General features: G+C 38.6%; 1 protein-coding gene across 1 annotated transcript in view; it reads right to left on the minus strand.

Annotated features, from left to right (window-relative positions):
* Positions 1-17,949, minus strand: part of PREX1 (phosphatidylinositol-3,4,5-trisphosphate dependent Rac exchange factor 1) — a 237,349-nt gene that overhangs the window by 64,357 nt on the left and 155,043 nt on the right. Inside the window, exons 10-14 of the mRNA XM_088153617.1 lie at positions 16,426-16,573; positions 10,388-10,488; positions 4,980-5,083; positions 4,379-4,428; positions 2,507-2,582 (exon numbers count right to left, since the gene is read on the minus strand). Of these exons, the coding sequence (XP_088009743.1) occupies positions 2,507-2,582; positions 4,379-4,428; positions 4,980-5,083; positions 10,388-10,488; positions 16,426-16,573 (479 nt within the window). The remainder of the gene's footprint in view (positions 1-2,506; positions 2,583-4,378; positions 4,429-4,979; positions 5,084-10,387; positions 10,489-16,425; positions 16,574-17,949) is intronic.

Consider the following 17,949-nt stretch of genomic DNA (forward strand, 5'->3'; position numbering starts at 1 on the left):
ATGAAAAAGGAAACAAAGCAATCTCTCTTTTTGTCCCTGGGTGTTGCATCAAAAATAAGGTACTAATTGGAAATGAGTAGCAAGACTGTTCTTGATGAAAGGCTGTCTCCAGCACTTGGTACTTGTAATAGCTGTGGAAACTAAGAGATGATAGGGCTACCAGATCGGGGCTGCAAAAATCTGGACATTCGCTAGATGACAGCAAACAGAGCTGTCTGTATCACTTTGCTGTTGAGTGGTCATCTGGATTTCTGCAGCTCAAATCTGGTAACTCTAATACAGTGTTTCTCAACCTTGGCAATTTGAAGATGTGTGGACTACAACTCCCAGAATTCCCTGGCCAGCATGGAATTCTGGGAGTTAACATCCACACATCTTCATGTTGCCAAAGTTGAGAAACACTGCTCTAATAGATGCAATAAGCAAACTGAGACTTAGGTACAGTTGCATTTAGAAACTGCTTTGACCTGTGACTGGGTTGTGCAATTTAGGCAATAAGTATAGTTTCAAACTATTTTTAATTTCGATCAACCACACAGTATCAGTGCAGAATAAGCAAATTCTTTTCCTTAGTGAGCAAAGTGTACAGAACATGAAGTGCTGATCAACTCTATTTCACAACTTTTTAGTTGCAATATTATTTATATGCTTAACATGCACCTCTCCCATTTCAACATCCTGCCACATGGCTACTTTGCTTAGAATATTATTGGAGGAAACAGTGAATTTATAAATACTACCATCTAATTTTATCCCAAAATGAATTTAAAACTGACATCTGTTTGACACCGCTCTTAAGATAGCCGTTGGAAATCTGCTTTGATTACAAGAAATAGCACATAAAAACAGTGACACAAACTTGGCTGGCAGTCCTGATAATGCAACTTGGATTCAGATATTACCCTTTGCAAAACAGCAACATTCAAGTCAAGAGCTGACTGAATCTATAACATCTCAAATGCTCTCTACATCGTTGGAAATATAATACAAAAGCTTTCCAAATGGAAACAGAATAGCAATAACAAAGTAGGAAGATCACTTCTAGGTGTTCAGATAAAGAATTCTACATACTTGACATCTAAGCATAGCTGGAAGTCAAACCAGGCCTGTTTCTCGTACCCTGACATAGGATTAACCAGGGACAATTTGTTCCAGGCCACAAAAAATTATTCTACATTAAAAAGCTATTTAAAACAGTGTTCTGATAACAGATCTGACATTTGTCTTTCACAAGAGCAGTACTGTATCTGGATACCAACAGCGGTATCTGGATTCCTATCTTGCTTCTAAGCTTCCCAAAGGTATCTGGGTAGCCACTGTGGGACACAGGGTACTAGAGGACTAGCCCTTCAATCCTAAATCTTTTTATTAAAGGCATGGGCTGTTAAGTAAAAGACAGGTCCATGCAACATCAGCAGAATAATAAGGCATGTGGTCTTGTTTTAGAATTGTTATGTGCCCACCCAGATTAAGCACTTTTAGTTATTAGAACATTAAAAATGACAATCTGGAACATCCTTATTTTATTTCCAGCAAGAACAGAAGCAAATATTTATGGGGAAAGCTTATATCTAAAGTTAACAGGTGTTCCAAAGCACACAGAGCACAAAAAAGGAAGTTCTTAAAAAGATATTTTTCTGCTATAGGTTGCAGAATTTATTGTTATACATGCAGAACATCCATACAGAAGCAGATGGACACTTTATTTCTAAATGTTCATGCAAGTGATTTAGCATTTAGGACATTCCAGCACTGACTTTGAGCTAAGAGAAGAGATAGACACTACCCCTCCATTTTGCTATTCCTCCAGCCATACAGCAATGCTCTACACTTCACAGACTAGATGAGCTATGTATGGATATACATAGTTAGAATAAAAATTATCCACACATGTCTGAAAAGGTGTGGGGAAAAATATATCGCCCTTCAAGTTCTCTAAACAACTATCCTAAATAATCATTTCAAAACAAGGGTAGACGCTTTCCTTTCTTCACACTTGGGTAATCAAAGAATATCCAGAGTCCAGCAGCTGAAAGTCAGTTCTCTAATAAGACTCAACTTGAACCTATTTACTTGGCATTTCAGGTCATTTTTAATGTTTCATTGATTTTATTGTAATTTCTTTGATTGTTGTGACCCATCAACAGTCAGGCAGCATACAAATAATCTCCTCCTCCTCCTCCTTCCTCTTCCTCCTCTTCTCCCCTTTCTTCTCCTTCTACTTCTTTCATCTTTGGTCAAGGACCAACCATATTATTAATTGCTCACCACTTTTATCTACTTAACTTGTCTTTCCCAGTTGGTGCCTTCAAATAGGTTTGTTTTCAACTCCCATAATTTACAGCCACATCTAAACGACACCAATTGGATAACATGAAATAAATGTTTTATGTTTTTATGTTTTAATTCTGTGCAGAATAATTTTATGGAATAATATTGCAAAATATGAAAGAGTTGAGTCTGAATTCAAAGAAGAGAAACATCAATATCTGTATGATCTCATTACCTGAGCAATCAACCAATCCACCAGTTTATTTGCTGGGATCACTGACTTATATGTCTTCAAGTGATAATCTCTGTCTCTATATCAGAAAGGAAAATTAAAAGATTGTTAAAAATTATGGCTGGCCAAACACATTTTTAAAAAGTCAATGCCACATTTTAACTGGGGAGAGAAATTATAGAAAGAAAACCAGTTCTCTGTAGAGTTTTTGCAATTTATAGTTCAGATATCCAACTGCATGCTGTAAAAGGGAGACAGAATGGCCTGGAAGGACAGGAGGAAGAGCTGCTGCTAAGGTAATGGTCAGATAAAAGGGGCCTGGGCCTGGGCCAAGTAATGAGTGTAGTTCACACAAAGATAATGGGAGGGAGGAGGGAAGTGCATTCAGGCCTGAAAGATTCTGTTACTATTGCTATTACAATTAAAGTAGTCCTGACCTACATTGCATTGATTTCCTAGTCTGGTCTACCATGAAGGGCTGATACAGCCTTTTCAAATCTAGTCTTATCTACATGTGTGGGGTTGTAATTCCCAGAATTCCATTTGGTCATGCTGGTTGAGAATTCTTAAAGTGAGAATTGGAAGCTACTAGATTATAAAATGCTGCTTCAATGTTACTATTACACGTAATTATGGCTTTTCTACAAGCCAGAGGAAGCAGAATTTGACCTAAAGCTCCTCTAAGAATGCACCTACTCAAACTTTAGCATAATTCCCACCAGTCGTATACATGTTACCTCCCATTTTATTATAACATTCTTTGAAACAGAAATGTTATGTATGTTTGCTGTACCTTTATGTGTCAACAGAGAGTATGAGCTATAAATCTCCTTACTAGAATTATTCCCAATCATGTCTGACCTTATTTTCCACCCAACTTTCTAAGATGGGGACAATGATAGTTCAGGAGTTTTGCTTGCCAATGCTGTTCAGCCTGATGTCATCAAAATGCCACCACTAATTCCATACATCAGGGTCAGTATCACTTTCTTGACTAATTGATTATTCCTTTTTGTTTCACTTTTAAATTATTTTTAAAGGCATGGATGAAGCACAAATACACACAAGACATACATACACACATTCATTCACAGACTTTAAAGCGTCACTTCCCCATCTTAGAGTTCTGTTGTCCCCTAGGATAGTAGTGTTTTCAATAAAGCAGAACTATGGTTCATGAGTTATGCTGGTTTTTGACCGTAATAAAGATTTGATTGATTGATGGTTCGTGAGATGTTTCTATGCTCCAAAAAGTATTAGCATGACAATGACTGGTTACTCAAGTCACGGCATCTCTATGAAAACTGAGGGATTAGGGGTCAATTGCAGAAACTGGGATTCCAAATCTTGATGTGATCAGTCGTTTCTTCTGAAACATCCTCTGTTATTTAACCTAACAATAAGGCTCATCTGAAAGCTGAAACAGGGAATCAGTCAATGATGTTTCAGTATACCAAATAACCAGATTTTGTTAAAACATATAATGATGTTTTAATTATAAAACATATGATTAAACATTAAGCTAAAATAATTTTCCAGATTGCTTGCTTGCTAATTGAATTATTTATTGTATATTTGCTCTTCCACCTAAGAGAATCTTAGGTTAATTTTTTAAAAGAAAATATTGGAATGCATTTCAAGAAACATAGTTTGGGATAAATTATATAAATTATCTAAATTATTTTTAGAAAGTTATGTTATAAGAGACAATAGAACCGGAGTCACATAAAGTCTTAACTAGCTGAAAACATAGTCAAGAGAGAGAAAGCAAGTTCTCCTAAAGAGATAGCAATTTATTGCTGGTTCAGTAACAAAAGGGAGAAAATTCCAAATGAGGTGAGACATAGTATGAAGATCTCATAATAATGAACTTACTTTATCACTGGAGTGTACAGACTGTGCAGACGACAGTAGAGCCTCACACCCTACAAAGAAAAGCAAATGGCAAGGTTACATTCATTAGAGTTTTATCAAACACATACAGAAGAGCAGTAGTACACCTGAGTAAACCACTGCCTTGCTGATGGACTTATACTATAATAGTTCACCCTCTGCATTACAATAAAAATAGAAACATTTAACTGAAAAACATGCAGTGTATGTTTTACTAATTTCACAATGACCCCCAAATATCTTGAACTAGAATATTTAAAAGCAACCATTTTCCTCTCACAACTGATACTGAGTTAACTAATCTTCCACTCAACTTTCCTTGAATAGACACCGAAAATCTATGCAGTTATAAAACATGCTGCTGCTGCTGCTGCTGCTGATAACAACTTATATACCCCATATTTCTAAAGAAAATAAAATTTGAAAGTGTTGATGTGAGAATAAGGAAACTGATCCTTTACAATAAAACAAATAAGCAAACTTTTATCAACAATGTAAAATAAGTTTTAGATAGTTGAAATCTCTTGTATTATTAAGGTAACACATAGTTTTTCCACAGTTCCAGCAGCAACAACAAAAATACCTTAGACATGATGTCTTCTAATTCACTCCTTGGCTTATATGTCCCATCATCATAACGAAATCTGTACATCACCTGTTCGTTTTTGAAGTGGTGCTTATCTGAAACTGAATCATCAAGAGTAATAATCAACAGCTTATTTTCCATTCTCCAGCATGAAATCCTCCAAACAAAAATATCCATAATTTGTTGAAGAACAAGATTTGGTTACTATAATATTTTATAGTATTTCTTGAACAAAGGTAGTCCTCGACTTACGACCACAATTGGGACTAGAACTTCCATCGCTAAGTGATGTGGTTGTTAAGTGAGTTGTGCCCAATTTTATGACTTTTTTGCTATGGCCCTTAAGCAAATCATGTGGTCGTTAATCTAATCCGGCTTCCCCCATTGACTTTGCTTGTTGGAAGCCCCCTGGGAAAATCGCAAGTGGTGATCATGTGACCCCAGGATGCTGCAACCATCATAAATACATGCCAGTTGCCAAGCGCCCGGATTTTGATCATATGACTGTGGGGCCACTGTGACGGTTGTTAAGTGAGAGGACCGGTCATAAGTCACTTTTTTTGGTGCTGTCATAACTTTTAACGGTCGTTAAACAAATGGTCATAAGGTGAGGACTACCTGTATGTGAACTGGTCAGTCCCCAGTTACCATTGTTAAGCGAGGACCACATGGATCACTAAGTGAGGACCTCATATGATCGCGACTTCTGACTTCCTGCCAGCTTTCCCATTGACTTTGCTTGTGGGAAGGCGGCAGGGAAGGTCAGAAATTGCAATCACGTGACTGCAGGAATCTGTGACAGTCGGAAATCTGGGCCAGTTACCAAGTGCCCAGATTGCAATCACATGACTGCAGGGGTGCTACGCCAGCTAAAACTTCAAGGACCAGTTGTAACTACCACTCGTTCAGCGCCATCACAAGTTGAATGGTCGCTGAACAAGTGGTCATTAAACAAGGACCACCTGTACTTAAACATAAAAGTTTGTATTAAATAGTAGTTGTTTCTTAGCAAAACATTTTTCTGCTTGCACAGATCACTGCACCTACACCTACTACAGCTGTTGACATCCTTGGGAGATAGTACTGGAAGTATATCTGCAACATTTTCTGTGCCACTTGGGCTCTGAGCATACACATGGTCCTCGCTTAATGACTGTTCATTTAATGATTGTTCAAAGTTACAACAGCCTTGGAAAGATGCTTTATGACCCATAAAGCAGTTCCAACCATCGTAAAATGTTGCGCCACCCATCCTTGCAGTCACGTGGCCGCATTTCAGGCTCTTGACAACTGACTCGCATTTACAACAGGTTGTCAAGGGTCCTGCGAAAGTCAATGGGGAAGCTGGCAGGGAAGGTTGCAAGCAGAGGGGATGGAGGGATCCTTCTGTGTGCTACAGAAATGGAGCTGAAATCTTCAGGATTTGACCTCCATTTCTGCAGCCCCACAAACGGTTTCCCCTCCCGTCTCTGTGTGTCTCACTTAACAACCGCTTCTCTCAACAATCAAGATTCCGGTCCCAATTGTGGTCGTTAAGCGAGGACTAGCTGTATAACTATTGCCAGGTAAAGGTGATATATTAATAATTTATATTTAAATTAAATTTAAATTAAATATAAAATTGCTCTCCATTTATGTATTTAACCATTTACTTTTCTGCCTTTTCTGTTATATTACATATTACAATTTAGAAACAACATAAACATCTAACTGGAGACCACATCTAAAGTTTTCTAGATATAGAAAGTAAGGAAGATAACCTTGATGGAAATATGAAGGAACCATTACCTAGGTAAAAGGGGCTGAAATATTTTTTAAATCCAGAGCAACAAGCTAACATTCAGAAGTAACTCCAGCAGATGCCTCCCTAATTCACTGAAGTACAGTGGTACCTCGGGATACGAACACCTCTACTAACGAACTTTTCGGATTACGACCAGCTCTGGCCGCAAAAATTTACCTCGATGTCCGAACTCCGCCTCAGGGTATGGTCATTTTTCCGCCCTGACACGTGGTCCGCGGCCATTTTTCCGCCCCTGACACGTCCGCGGCTGTTCTCCCGCCACGCCGCGCCCAGCCGTTCTCCCGCCGCGCCCGGCCATTCTCCTGCTGCGCCGCGCCCGGCCTTTCTCCCGCCGCGCCACGCGGTGCCTGGCCTTTTTCCCGCTGCGCCGCGTGGCCATTCTCCCGCCCCTGACGCGTGCTCCGCGGATGCCAGAATGGATTAACGGTAATTACATTGAACCTTATGGGAAAATTTGCTTCGGGGTGTGACCAAATTCGGAGGGCGGAACGGATTAACCGGATTTACATTGAACCCTATGGGGAAATTTGCGTCGGGTTATGACCAACTCGGGATTATGCCCAGAGTCACGGAACGCACTAAGTTTGTATCCCGAGGTACCACTGTATAAGGAGGAGGAGGAGGAGGTACAGCATTGTCAGACCTGCAAGATTCTGTTATTATAGTCAATCTCAATAAAAATAGTTTAGCCTTCATGAGGAGCTAATTTCCTGTTCTGGTCTACCAAGTGGGATTAACACTAGGTTGCCCTGGGAGATCAGATAGTGTACCTCTGCGTTAAGGTAAAGCCATTACTGGATATAATCCAATAACTAATAGGAATGGGATCACAGCTTAGTGGTAAAGAACACGGTTTGCGTGTGAAAGGATTCAGATACAAACTCTACCATCTCTGCTTAGAAAACCAGGTTGGTCTAGTGGTTAAGGCATCAGGCTTGAAACCAGGAGACTATGAGTTCTAATCCCACCTTAGGCATGAAAGCCGGGTGGGTGACTTTGGGCTAGTCACCCTCTCTCAGCCCAACTCACCTCACAAGGTTGTTGTTGTGGGAAACATAGGAAGAGGAAGGAGTATTAGGTATATTCACTGCCTTGAGTTATTTATAAAAATAATAAAGGCGGGATAAAACAAAACAATCAGGGGTATAAAGGATGAAGAAGACTTTTTCATGGAAATCTATCAGGAGAGGGCAAGCAAGGGCAAATGACAACATTTATATGATCATGCAATCATGCAAATGCTGTGACTTGTGTACTTGTGTCAAATGCTGAGACCAAGTATGTAACGACAATTGTGCGCATTGTCATTTTGCTGTCATTGCTCTTTGCCGCAGAAGGCATTGGATCTTTCTCTCTCTCTGTCTGGAACCCTGGAGAGCTCCTGCCAACAATACCAGCCTACGCTGAGAAATAATAGCTTCCTACAGCATTGCAGCATCTTTCAGACTCTTTAAAATGGCATTGTATTAGCTTGAGAGCTGCCTTTCCATGAAGATCTGAGAGAGAGAGACCAGCAGTTAAGTAGTTCTTCAGTATTATGACAATCTCATGTAATATGAAGATGTGTTATATCAGAGAAGCAAAAACTTTGTTAATACTGTCCTGCCAGGTGTCTGCTGCAGCACAAGAAGACTATTTAGTAGTATATCTTTATGCATTCACATAATTACAGCTATAACAAGTCTTTTTTCTATTATATTGCCTAAAAGAAAGGCTAGATTCCAATTATTTTGTGTGTTCAATATTTCAGCAGAGCATACTTGAAAACTGAATACATTGAATACCCCCGAGCTGCTGTCTGTTTCAAGACTAAACAAATGGATCTTCTCCAAGATTTCAATTCATGAAAGCATCCTCTACTTTTGCCTACCCACACTATTAGAAAAAGTACTTTTGGTGTGCTAATACAAAGAGATTATCATAAATGTCAGACAAACTTAATAAAAGACATTTCCCATTAAAAATTTCTTTCAGGGAGCTTGCATAGGAATTAAGACTACTGAAATTCCTTAGGAAGAAAATGCCTCATTATTCTGAAGTTAATTTTCCAGCTATGAATACCTGAAGGATGGAGCAGGAAACCCTACTGCATAAATAAGAGACGAATACTGTTATTGGAAAGCAGCAGGAGAAAACAAGTTCTGCAGTTCATTTTTGAATGAGAGTGCCCTGCCCACCCAACAAATCAACTGAGAGTCATTTCACACACTAGAAACAGATCTTGATTATGATACCCATGGGCATCCTGAGAGGAAAAACAAATTATGGCTCTGTGAATGAATGCATCTGTTCAACGTACTCATTTTCTCAACAACATATCTTGATATATATGTAAACATCAGCCTCTTAGATCTAAAACTGTACAACCCTGCAAGGAGTAAGTGATTTATCACAATAGTTGATCAGCACAGAAAACAAAGAAAGAAACTGTTGGCTTTGCAGGGCTCAGGTATATACTATCATTTTATGTTATTCAGCAAGCTTTGCCATAAAATTTTGCCATTCTACACAAAAATGTAATGTATGAAGGGATTAGTGAGGCTGATTTTTTTGAGATTTCTGTGTCAAAATATGTGAGTGCAACTCAAGAAAGACTTTGGTCAATCCACTTAAGTCTTGGGCATACTAAATTAGACTTAAGTCTTCTTGGATGATGCACTGTTATATTTCAGCACAGTTATCAGCATCCCATCCGGAGCACAAACACCGCTGTCACTCAGTTTGCCACATGTTGATCCACAGGTTAAAGGTTAGCACTTGTGGAATAAATGTTTGATTACATGTTTCAATGTCACACAAACTAGACTTGAAGAGATCATCACAGTTGCTTACCAGGGAAGAACTTCTACTGCATTTCTTTGGAATAGGTATATACAGGACTACATATTTAGGCTGCAACCTTTTGTCCCCTTTCTTGTAATAAGCTCCACTGGACACAATGGAATTTACTACTGAGGAATATGCATAGAGAACTACACTGCCAAATACATTTATTTTATTTTACAATCACTCCAATTTTATCTTAAATTAAATCTTTAGAAAACTAAAGATACTTCAACACCATCCACAAATATATAAATATATGTGTGGGTGTGGGTGTATATATATATATAATTTCTAACTCTAAGAGTTGCTAATAGTAAATAATCTTTGCCTTGCAAAAGTGTAAAAGTGTAGTCCTCTCTCTACATCTCAGTTTCCAGTTTAGAAACAGAGATGAATCTTGTAATATGATGGCTCTCATCACTGGAATTTACTTTACCATTGTGGCATACTTGGCCCTGTCACTGGTGTGTTTTAGGAACTCCCTAAAAACACATATATTTATGCTGGCCATTAACTTCCACTAATATTTGTTTTTTAATGGGGGGGGGAGTTATTTCATAACATTTATATTATTATATTATTTCTGTAAACTATATGAGAAGCAGTGTACAAATATGTTAAAATAAACTCATCCAGTTAGGGAACCTCCCAAAGCTCTGATTGAAGGGTTGGCTTTTGTACACATTTGGCTTCTTTGTGCTTCTTTTAAGCACTATCACTTCCAAGTACATCATTACATCCGAGAGAATTTTACGCTGCAATACAAAATGCTCACCATGGTGGATGATGCCGTTCTCCAACAGAGCTTGTCCCAGATTGACCCCTTCCTCTGGTTTGCTTATCTCCCCAATTTCTTTCAACCAAGAAACAAACTCACTGGAAAGAAAGAGAAGCAGTATAACAAATGACATTAGCTTCCTATTTCCTTTAGACAAAAAATAAACGTGCAAGATGTGGATTGACTTAAGGCATCTTTCTCTCTACCAGGTAAAGCAGAGCATGTCCACCTGAAACCCACATGTTGGAGTGGTTAGGATGCTGGTGTTCAAATTCCTGCACCCTCACAAAATGTCCAGAGTGACCCTTGGCCAATCATTTTCTGTCCACCTGATCTACTTCAAGGAGCCTTCCTAATGTGTTTAAATAGGCCAAGGAGGCAGCATGCTATGACCCTCCCCCTGAGTTTGTGCATGCATAGTCTCTGAGCAGTGAAGTCTATGTGCGAGTCTCTAGCTCCCACTCCTAACTATCGGGCTTAAAGCAAAACTCTGCACATTTTACCCAAAATTTAAAGCATTTTGTGTGCAAATTTTACATAAAAAATATCCTACCTATATCATTTGCCAGATTGCATGTATTAACTTTTTATTGAGAATGCATGAACATATTATGATGACATAATTACACCATACATACTGTTTGTGTATGAAGAAAGGCATATCGCTCTGACACTCATAACTTTGACCCTAAAGTTGTCTATGTAATAAGGTACTGACACTTCTGCAGTCATCTCAAAGGCCATCAAGACTACTTCTGCAATTAATCTGGTGATTAATGCTTGGTTTCTAAATGGCATGCCAGAGATTGTGCTCTAAGAACTTATGGATGCAGGCTGGACAAAAACTAAATAATATAACAGCTTGTATTATCACTCTTCCTTTGCATGTTCCGTCTCCTTTAAAATTACCATTTGGCTTGAGTTCCTAAACCTGGGCTGCAAAAATCCAGATGACTACTCAGTGGCAGCAAAGAGATACAGAAAACTCAGACTTTGTGCTGCCATTGAATGATTTCCAGATTTTTTGCCAAGGTCTGATAGCCCTAACTTGGACAACAACTTCTAGAGGTCCCCAAAGACCATATTTAAGGCCCCAGGGGCCGCAAGGAGTCCAGCAACCTAAGGTTACACACCTCACAATACCAATGCAAGAGAGGCTGCCACAGGAAGACAAATCAGTAATCAAGAAAGGTCAGAAGCTATGGGGTTGTCCAGCCTACCCCATCACCCTGCATGGACAATGGGAACATTATGCGTTATTTTGTTAAAGTGTGAGCCTATTAGTTAAATAAATGCATCAGTTAAAGTGCTCATAAGTTGAGGACTATCTGTAGTTGGGTAATGAAACATCTGCAAGCAAACAGCCAAGCTCAGAAAGCACCAAGGACTCCACACTTCAACCCTGAGCTACATATATTCTCTTCTATTGGAATGCGGAAGTTCCAAGACAGTGACAAGAATAAATAAAGTTCAATAATAAAAGTATTGTGAAATTACAATAAAAAGTATTGTCAGGCAAGCAACCTAACTTTTCTTTGTTTTCTTGCTCTAGAGTTTCAATATGGTCAAGATGATATTGTAGGTAACTGACTGGGTCTAGCTACCTGGTGCTTGATTTCCTAATTATTATTATTTGTTTTATTGTTTATTCATTTTAAAAATATAAAGGCATCCCTTCCACATGGACTCTTACAACAGATTCCAGATTACATATGGTGAAATACAAGTTCAGCTAAAATTAGGAAAAATGAGTTGGTGCTTTTCAAAAACCCACTTAAAAGCTTATCATAGCTTCCAGAGGAGTAGATCTGAAAAGTCTGGTAGAGACTGGTATTCTTTACTCATCATCCAAAAACTTCAGAGAAGTGGATCTGGCCAATTTGTAGACTTTGATCAACTTTTTCCAACCTGGTACCTTTCAGATGTACTGCTCTACAACTCCTATTAAATCTCAACATGTTTAGCCAGTAACTTCAACACTGTAGAAATTCTGCTCAGCCCCACTAACTACTGAAAGGTCCTGCAATGGGTTATATACCCTTTCTTTTTTATTCCCCTGAACAAAGTTAAAAATGTTATTTCTTTCTTTTTGTCCCCCCCCTCCCCCAAAATATGCTACCTATGGCTTAGATGAGTCAGCCATCTAAAACATGCTGTACAGTCAAATTCACTGTAACTGGAGGCAGGGATGATGGTTTGAATAAGCAAGCAATATACCCAAATGGCAAGAATTAGAGCTATTTTATGTACATCTGCTTCCTCCACAAAGCTGCACTTTCATGCTTTGTCTGGTTTTTGCAGAGCTTTGAAATAACTATTTTTCAGCTTGACAAACTACCAGATTCCCTCAAGAATGGGGTAATGCCCCATTCATCAGGTTTATTCCTGTCTATGCCCAATCACTCTCTCCTTCATCCATGGCTGCAAAACAGCTGCAGTCTGTCTGGATCTGAGTTGTGGCATATATATTGTAACATGGCATTGCAGTCATTCATTCAGAGAGAAAGGACACCTTCTAAGAAACCTAGGCTACTACCCCAAATGGTATCTCATATAGAGTTTCCATCTTCTCCCTGCAATGTGTAACTGAACTCATGTGTTCATGTGTATGACCTTCCTTGAGCCATGTCTGTGACTAGTGGGAGAAGGCTGAATTTAATAATAGCTCCATGTTTATATGTCCAGCTAGGTATTAGAAGTTAGTTAACCTTGGCTGATCTTCAAAAGCTCAGCAGGGCTGGACATGATTAGTACTTGGATCCCAGATCCAAGGGAATCCCAGAGCTATAGGTTAGACTCGTAAGTCAACAACAGAAACCAGAAAGAGGGAATAGCAAAGCACTTTTTTATTATTGCCAAAAACTAAATGGACATATCCAAGAAGTCACAGCAACTGAACATAATTCAAAGGACATCTCACCATTTCAGCCTGTTATAGTATATAATTATTTTCTCCTCAAAGTGCTTTCAACTATAATAGGGGGAATCTGAAGCACACTAACTGGACTCTTCCCTCTACACTACATTTCCACCCCAGTTTTGTCCTTAATATGTAGGCAGCTGAACTTCTATTCATATAGGCATGCTTTACAACTCAGAATCTTGAATCAGATGAGAAGGCTGAGGACATCCCATCCCAACAGATGTACCACAACAGAGACAGGAGATAGTGCCAAAGTGCTCCTGTTGATTTTCTTCTTTATAATGTAACAATTAAAAAGGAAGATCCTGGTTTTATATCTTCAAGGTCACATTTAATTCACTGTTCACGAATGAAGCTTCTCCATAAAAGAGCCCCAACAAATAAAAATCTTGCACGGCCCTATTGTGCAAGCAATGATTTGCCTGAGCACAGGCATAAATGAAAATTCTTCATAACTTATTCATGAACTCTTCTGGGAAGTACTCTGTAAATGCCTTGGGAAGAATTTGACATTCTTCATAGGACTGTCCCTATAAATGTTGCCTGAATTTTGCCAGGCATTCTTACAAGTTTCCTTTTTTAAAATTTATTGTAAGTTAAACACTCCTCATTATAAGGAGTGTTTATTATCCCCAGTGATCTGGCCAGAAGATTTTATCCAAAGGAACAAGACTAGTGAAAAAGACTTTGAAGGATCAGGACATGTACATTGACTTCTGTCTGGTACTAGTCAGAAGGATGCAAAGCATAAGAAAGCAAATTTGTACTGATGCAAGAGGAAAGATTAGGGAGGTCAGGGACAAGTGAGGTCTGTAGAAAAAGAGCAGCTACCTTTGGGACCAATATCAAGTTCTCTACCAACAACTTTATATACACACAGATCTGTCAAACAAACTTTAAAAGCCCCACTTGACGTGCATGACAAGAAACAACGTTGGTGGTTAGAGTTTAAAATAGCAAGAAAATGTGCATGCCATATTTGGGGGGGGGGCGGTAAGATGGGGGTGTTTAAGAGTAAACCTGATATGAAATGACTGATTTGCAATGACATATTGGCTTAGCTTTGCTGGGTGGCCAACACAAGAAAAGCAGCTTGGCTGCTATAGTTAGAAGCCCACAAAGATTTTTTCTTCTTTTTCACAGGCTTAGAAATTATGGCTAAAATAGCAAGATTGCTACATGGAAGGATTAAAGCTTGTTTATAGTTAGATATGTGAATATGGAACTACAGTGCACAAAGGAATAAGCTTCAGTCAAAATTGGGAGTCTTTTGTTAAAAAAAAAAAAGGAGGGGAAGGATCAAAGCAGCTATGGATAGATATTTTTAAAGCTGGTATTAGACAAGGGTGGTAACAAAAAGTAGCTTACAGTGTGAAATATTTCATGCATCCCAAGAAAGATAGTTACAAGATGGAACTGACAACTTCCACAGGCATTTGCATGTTAGCAAAGCAAACAGGAGATCCCCAATCATCCAGTGGCTATATGGATACATGATTATAGCTTCCATCCATTCAAAATATACTGCGGATCAAGCCCAGCACTCTAATGCTGACACTATCTGGGCCCTGAGTGGTGTCAACTTAATCATCCTGGCACAGCTTTTCCCATCATGAAAGTAATCAGCCAATCTTCCCTGCAGATGTGCTTTGGTCTATTAGATTCTTAAAGGTACAATACTCAGTGCCTACGATTTGCTTCTTGAGGAATCCAATATGGCAAATGGCCACATCACAGAATGGAGTTTACTTTTGACTCTGAGATTGGTCTATGGTAAGTGCTGTTGGTGCATAAAATATAGCTGTCATATGAAGATTGATTGGCAATGACAGCAAATAACAGTAGTATTGCACTGTGGTGACAGATGAAGAAGACAGGGCATATACAGGGCAGAGTTGGGTGTTTGACCTGTCAAAGTCCAACCACTCCCACCAAGTCGCATCTAAAAAGTTTCACATGTGAATCTGCCAGAAATACCAATCCTTTCAAGTTTGCCCTGCATGTAGAAACAGCATCACTTCTGTTTCCCAATATATGAAGTTGAAGATTGCTATCCTGCAATATTGATAGAAATGAGAAGGAAACAACACATATTCAGAATTTCATTACTAGAAAAACCCTCTCAGATTACTTCCTATGTAATCTTTTCTTGCTGAATATCTTTAGCCTGTACAGGTAGTCCTTGACTTACAACCATTCATTTAGCGACCATTCGAAGTTACAACAGCGCTGAAAAAAAGTAACTTATGACAGCTCCTCACACTTATGACTGCTGTAGCATCTCTGCAGTCATGTGATCAAAATTCAGGGCCTTGGTAACCGGCATGTATTTACGTGGTTGGTTGCAGCATCCTGGATTCACATGATCGCCATTTGCAACCTTCTCAGCCAGTTTCTGACAAGCAAAATCAATGGGGAATTGTGTGATTCACTTAATGACCGCTGCAAAAAAGTCATAAAATCGGGTGCAGTCATGTGACACCTCACTTAATGACTGCACCGTTTAACAATGAATTTTCCAGTCCCTATTATGATCATAAGTCAAGGACTACCTGTATCAAATTTTCCTTCCACATTCAAAACTAACATTCACACTATTAAAAATCACTTCCTAATATCTCCCTGGCTACAAATTGTGGGGTTTTCCCTGTCTCCTCTGGAAAAAACATGCAACATCCTGTTTTCATTTCTGCATTTTAAATTTGACTGTAAAGCCAAAAAAACTACAAGAGAATCTTTTTTCTAAGTAAAGACAGGGGGCGAAGAGAGAAAGAAGGCAAGACAGAGAGCTAGGTTGTCAAAACTATTTTCAGCTTATAAGTCAAGTGTTTGTTGTGCATTTAATTTCTTCCTTTTCTACAGATTTCAAGTGATATTTGCAAGTTTTCTCCCCCACGCTCAAAAGAATGTGCTGTCATTATGTAATTCAAGGGCATTATGTAGGAATGAATGATTAATTTTAATAAATTAATTGTAATAGAGGTTAAAGACCTTTCCAATTAAATTCCATCAAAGCGCATTTGATTTGGCTTCACAAACCCATCCACAGAAAACCCACAGTCCTTTCTGTTAATTGGAATGAAAGGCCTTATTCAAATCAAATATCACTTACTTGCCAAGAAAGCACTTGGGAACAGTGCTTAATTTTCTCCTCCTGTCTTTGATAAGATTCACTTTCTTGTTCATCATCATGTGATACAGTTTCTCCCCTTTCTCAGCAATCATAGCATAGGCATCTCTCTCCATGCCTAACTTCAGACCTGGAAAACAAAAGCAGGATCTTCCTTAAACACTTCCCAGATAAACTTGGTCAAAAAATAAGTTGGCCTAATGCCAACTAGATCACAGACGTTTTCCTCTCCTTGGTGGAAATAATTTTGTGAACACAGAGGCAAAAACAAGCTTATCAGACACTTCTTCTCCCCTGAATATAATAATGGTAAATCTGAAGCTTCTTTTTTATCTGTTTTCAATGGAAGCTCTTCATTCACTTCCATCACAACTAAGGCTGTGTATATTGACAACACACACAAGTCAATCATAAATATACTGAACACGCTACATCAAGTTTCTGATCTAATTAGTGAAGGTGTAGGATCATGTCTAGTGCAATTCAGAATTGTTTTCATGATCAGATTTCTACTGAAATGATTTTCAGGGGGAGGTACATTCTGGCTGATTGCCATCTTTCTCCATGCTGTGATATTACTCAAATATACTTGCTGACAAGTTCTGCCAAAGGTAATTTGCAAAGTCAGATTGGGATAGAAAGCAGTCTGTGTAATTCAACACATTCTCAATTTGCAGCTACATCATCAAATTCCCCAAGCTCTGAGGTAAGAAGAAGATTGCAGTCCATCTCTTACTCATCTGGTTTGAACATAAAACATTTTGTCTTAGTGCTGATAAAACCTGGCTGTCAAAGTATCTGAACCAGATGGAATTGCTTTTCAATGAAATCTTGAATAAATGCCTAAAGCCTCCTTGATTTCTTTCTCATCTATGATAAATAGAAATTGCCTCTAGACAAACAAGCAAATCCCCAATGCTCTGAAAGACACTAAAGGCTTCACACGTAGAAGATTAACCAAGTTTGAAAAGCAAGACCAATGAAGAATTCTACCTAAAGGTCTAGAAAGCTAATGACTGGCCGAAGAGACAATACAGGGCTAAATAATGTTGGTACTTTTAAATTGGTAAACCAAAATATAAGTCTGTTTGTGTAAACTTCCCTGTTATAGCTTAGCATTATGTGAGGACCCTACAGCTTGTTTAGCAAACCATCATTTCAAAAATCCTGGGTATTATATATGAAGGCCTTAATTTAAAAGACCATTATCAGAAATCATCTGTCCTTTCCTCCTGCACAGAGAAAACCAGTTAGGCTCTCTTAAAAAAATAGTCCTACTGATTGTGCAAGTATTGGTTTTTACATGCTAGTTTCAAATATTAAAACTCCTAACACACTTCTACCATTCAGTAATTTACACCTGGCAAGGCATTTTGGGTTTCATGTTAACTTGCTACTGTTTAATATAAATTCTATCAGGAACAGCCCTAGCATTAAGCAGGTAGCCTGAGAAAGAAAGCTAGTAAACAAAAATGAACAAGGCAGTAAAAAAGGGTTATGTGAGTG

The sequence above is a fragment of the Python bivittatus genome, unplaced genomic scaffold, assembly GCF_059951505.1.
Source record: "Python bivittatus isolate LINGU-HERP-01145 unplaced genomic scaffold, Pbiv_v1 ctg000700_np1212, whole genome shotgun sequence".
NCBI lineage: Eukaryota > Metazoa > Chordata > Lepidosauria > Squamata > Pythonidae > Python > Python bivittatus.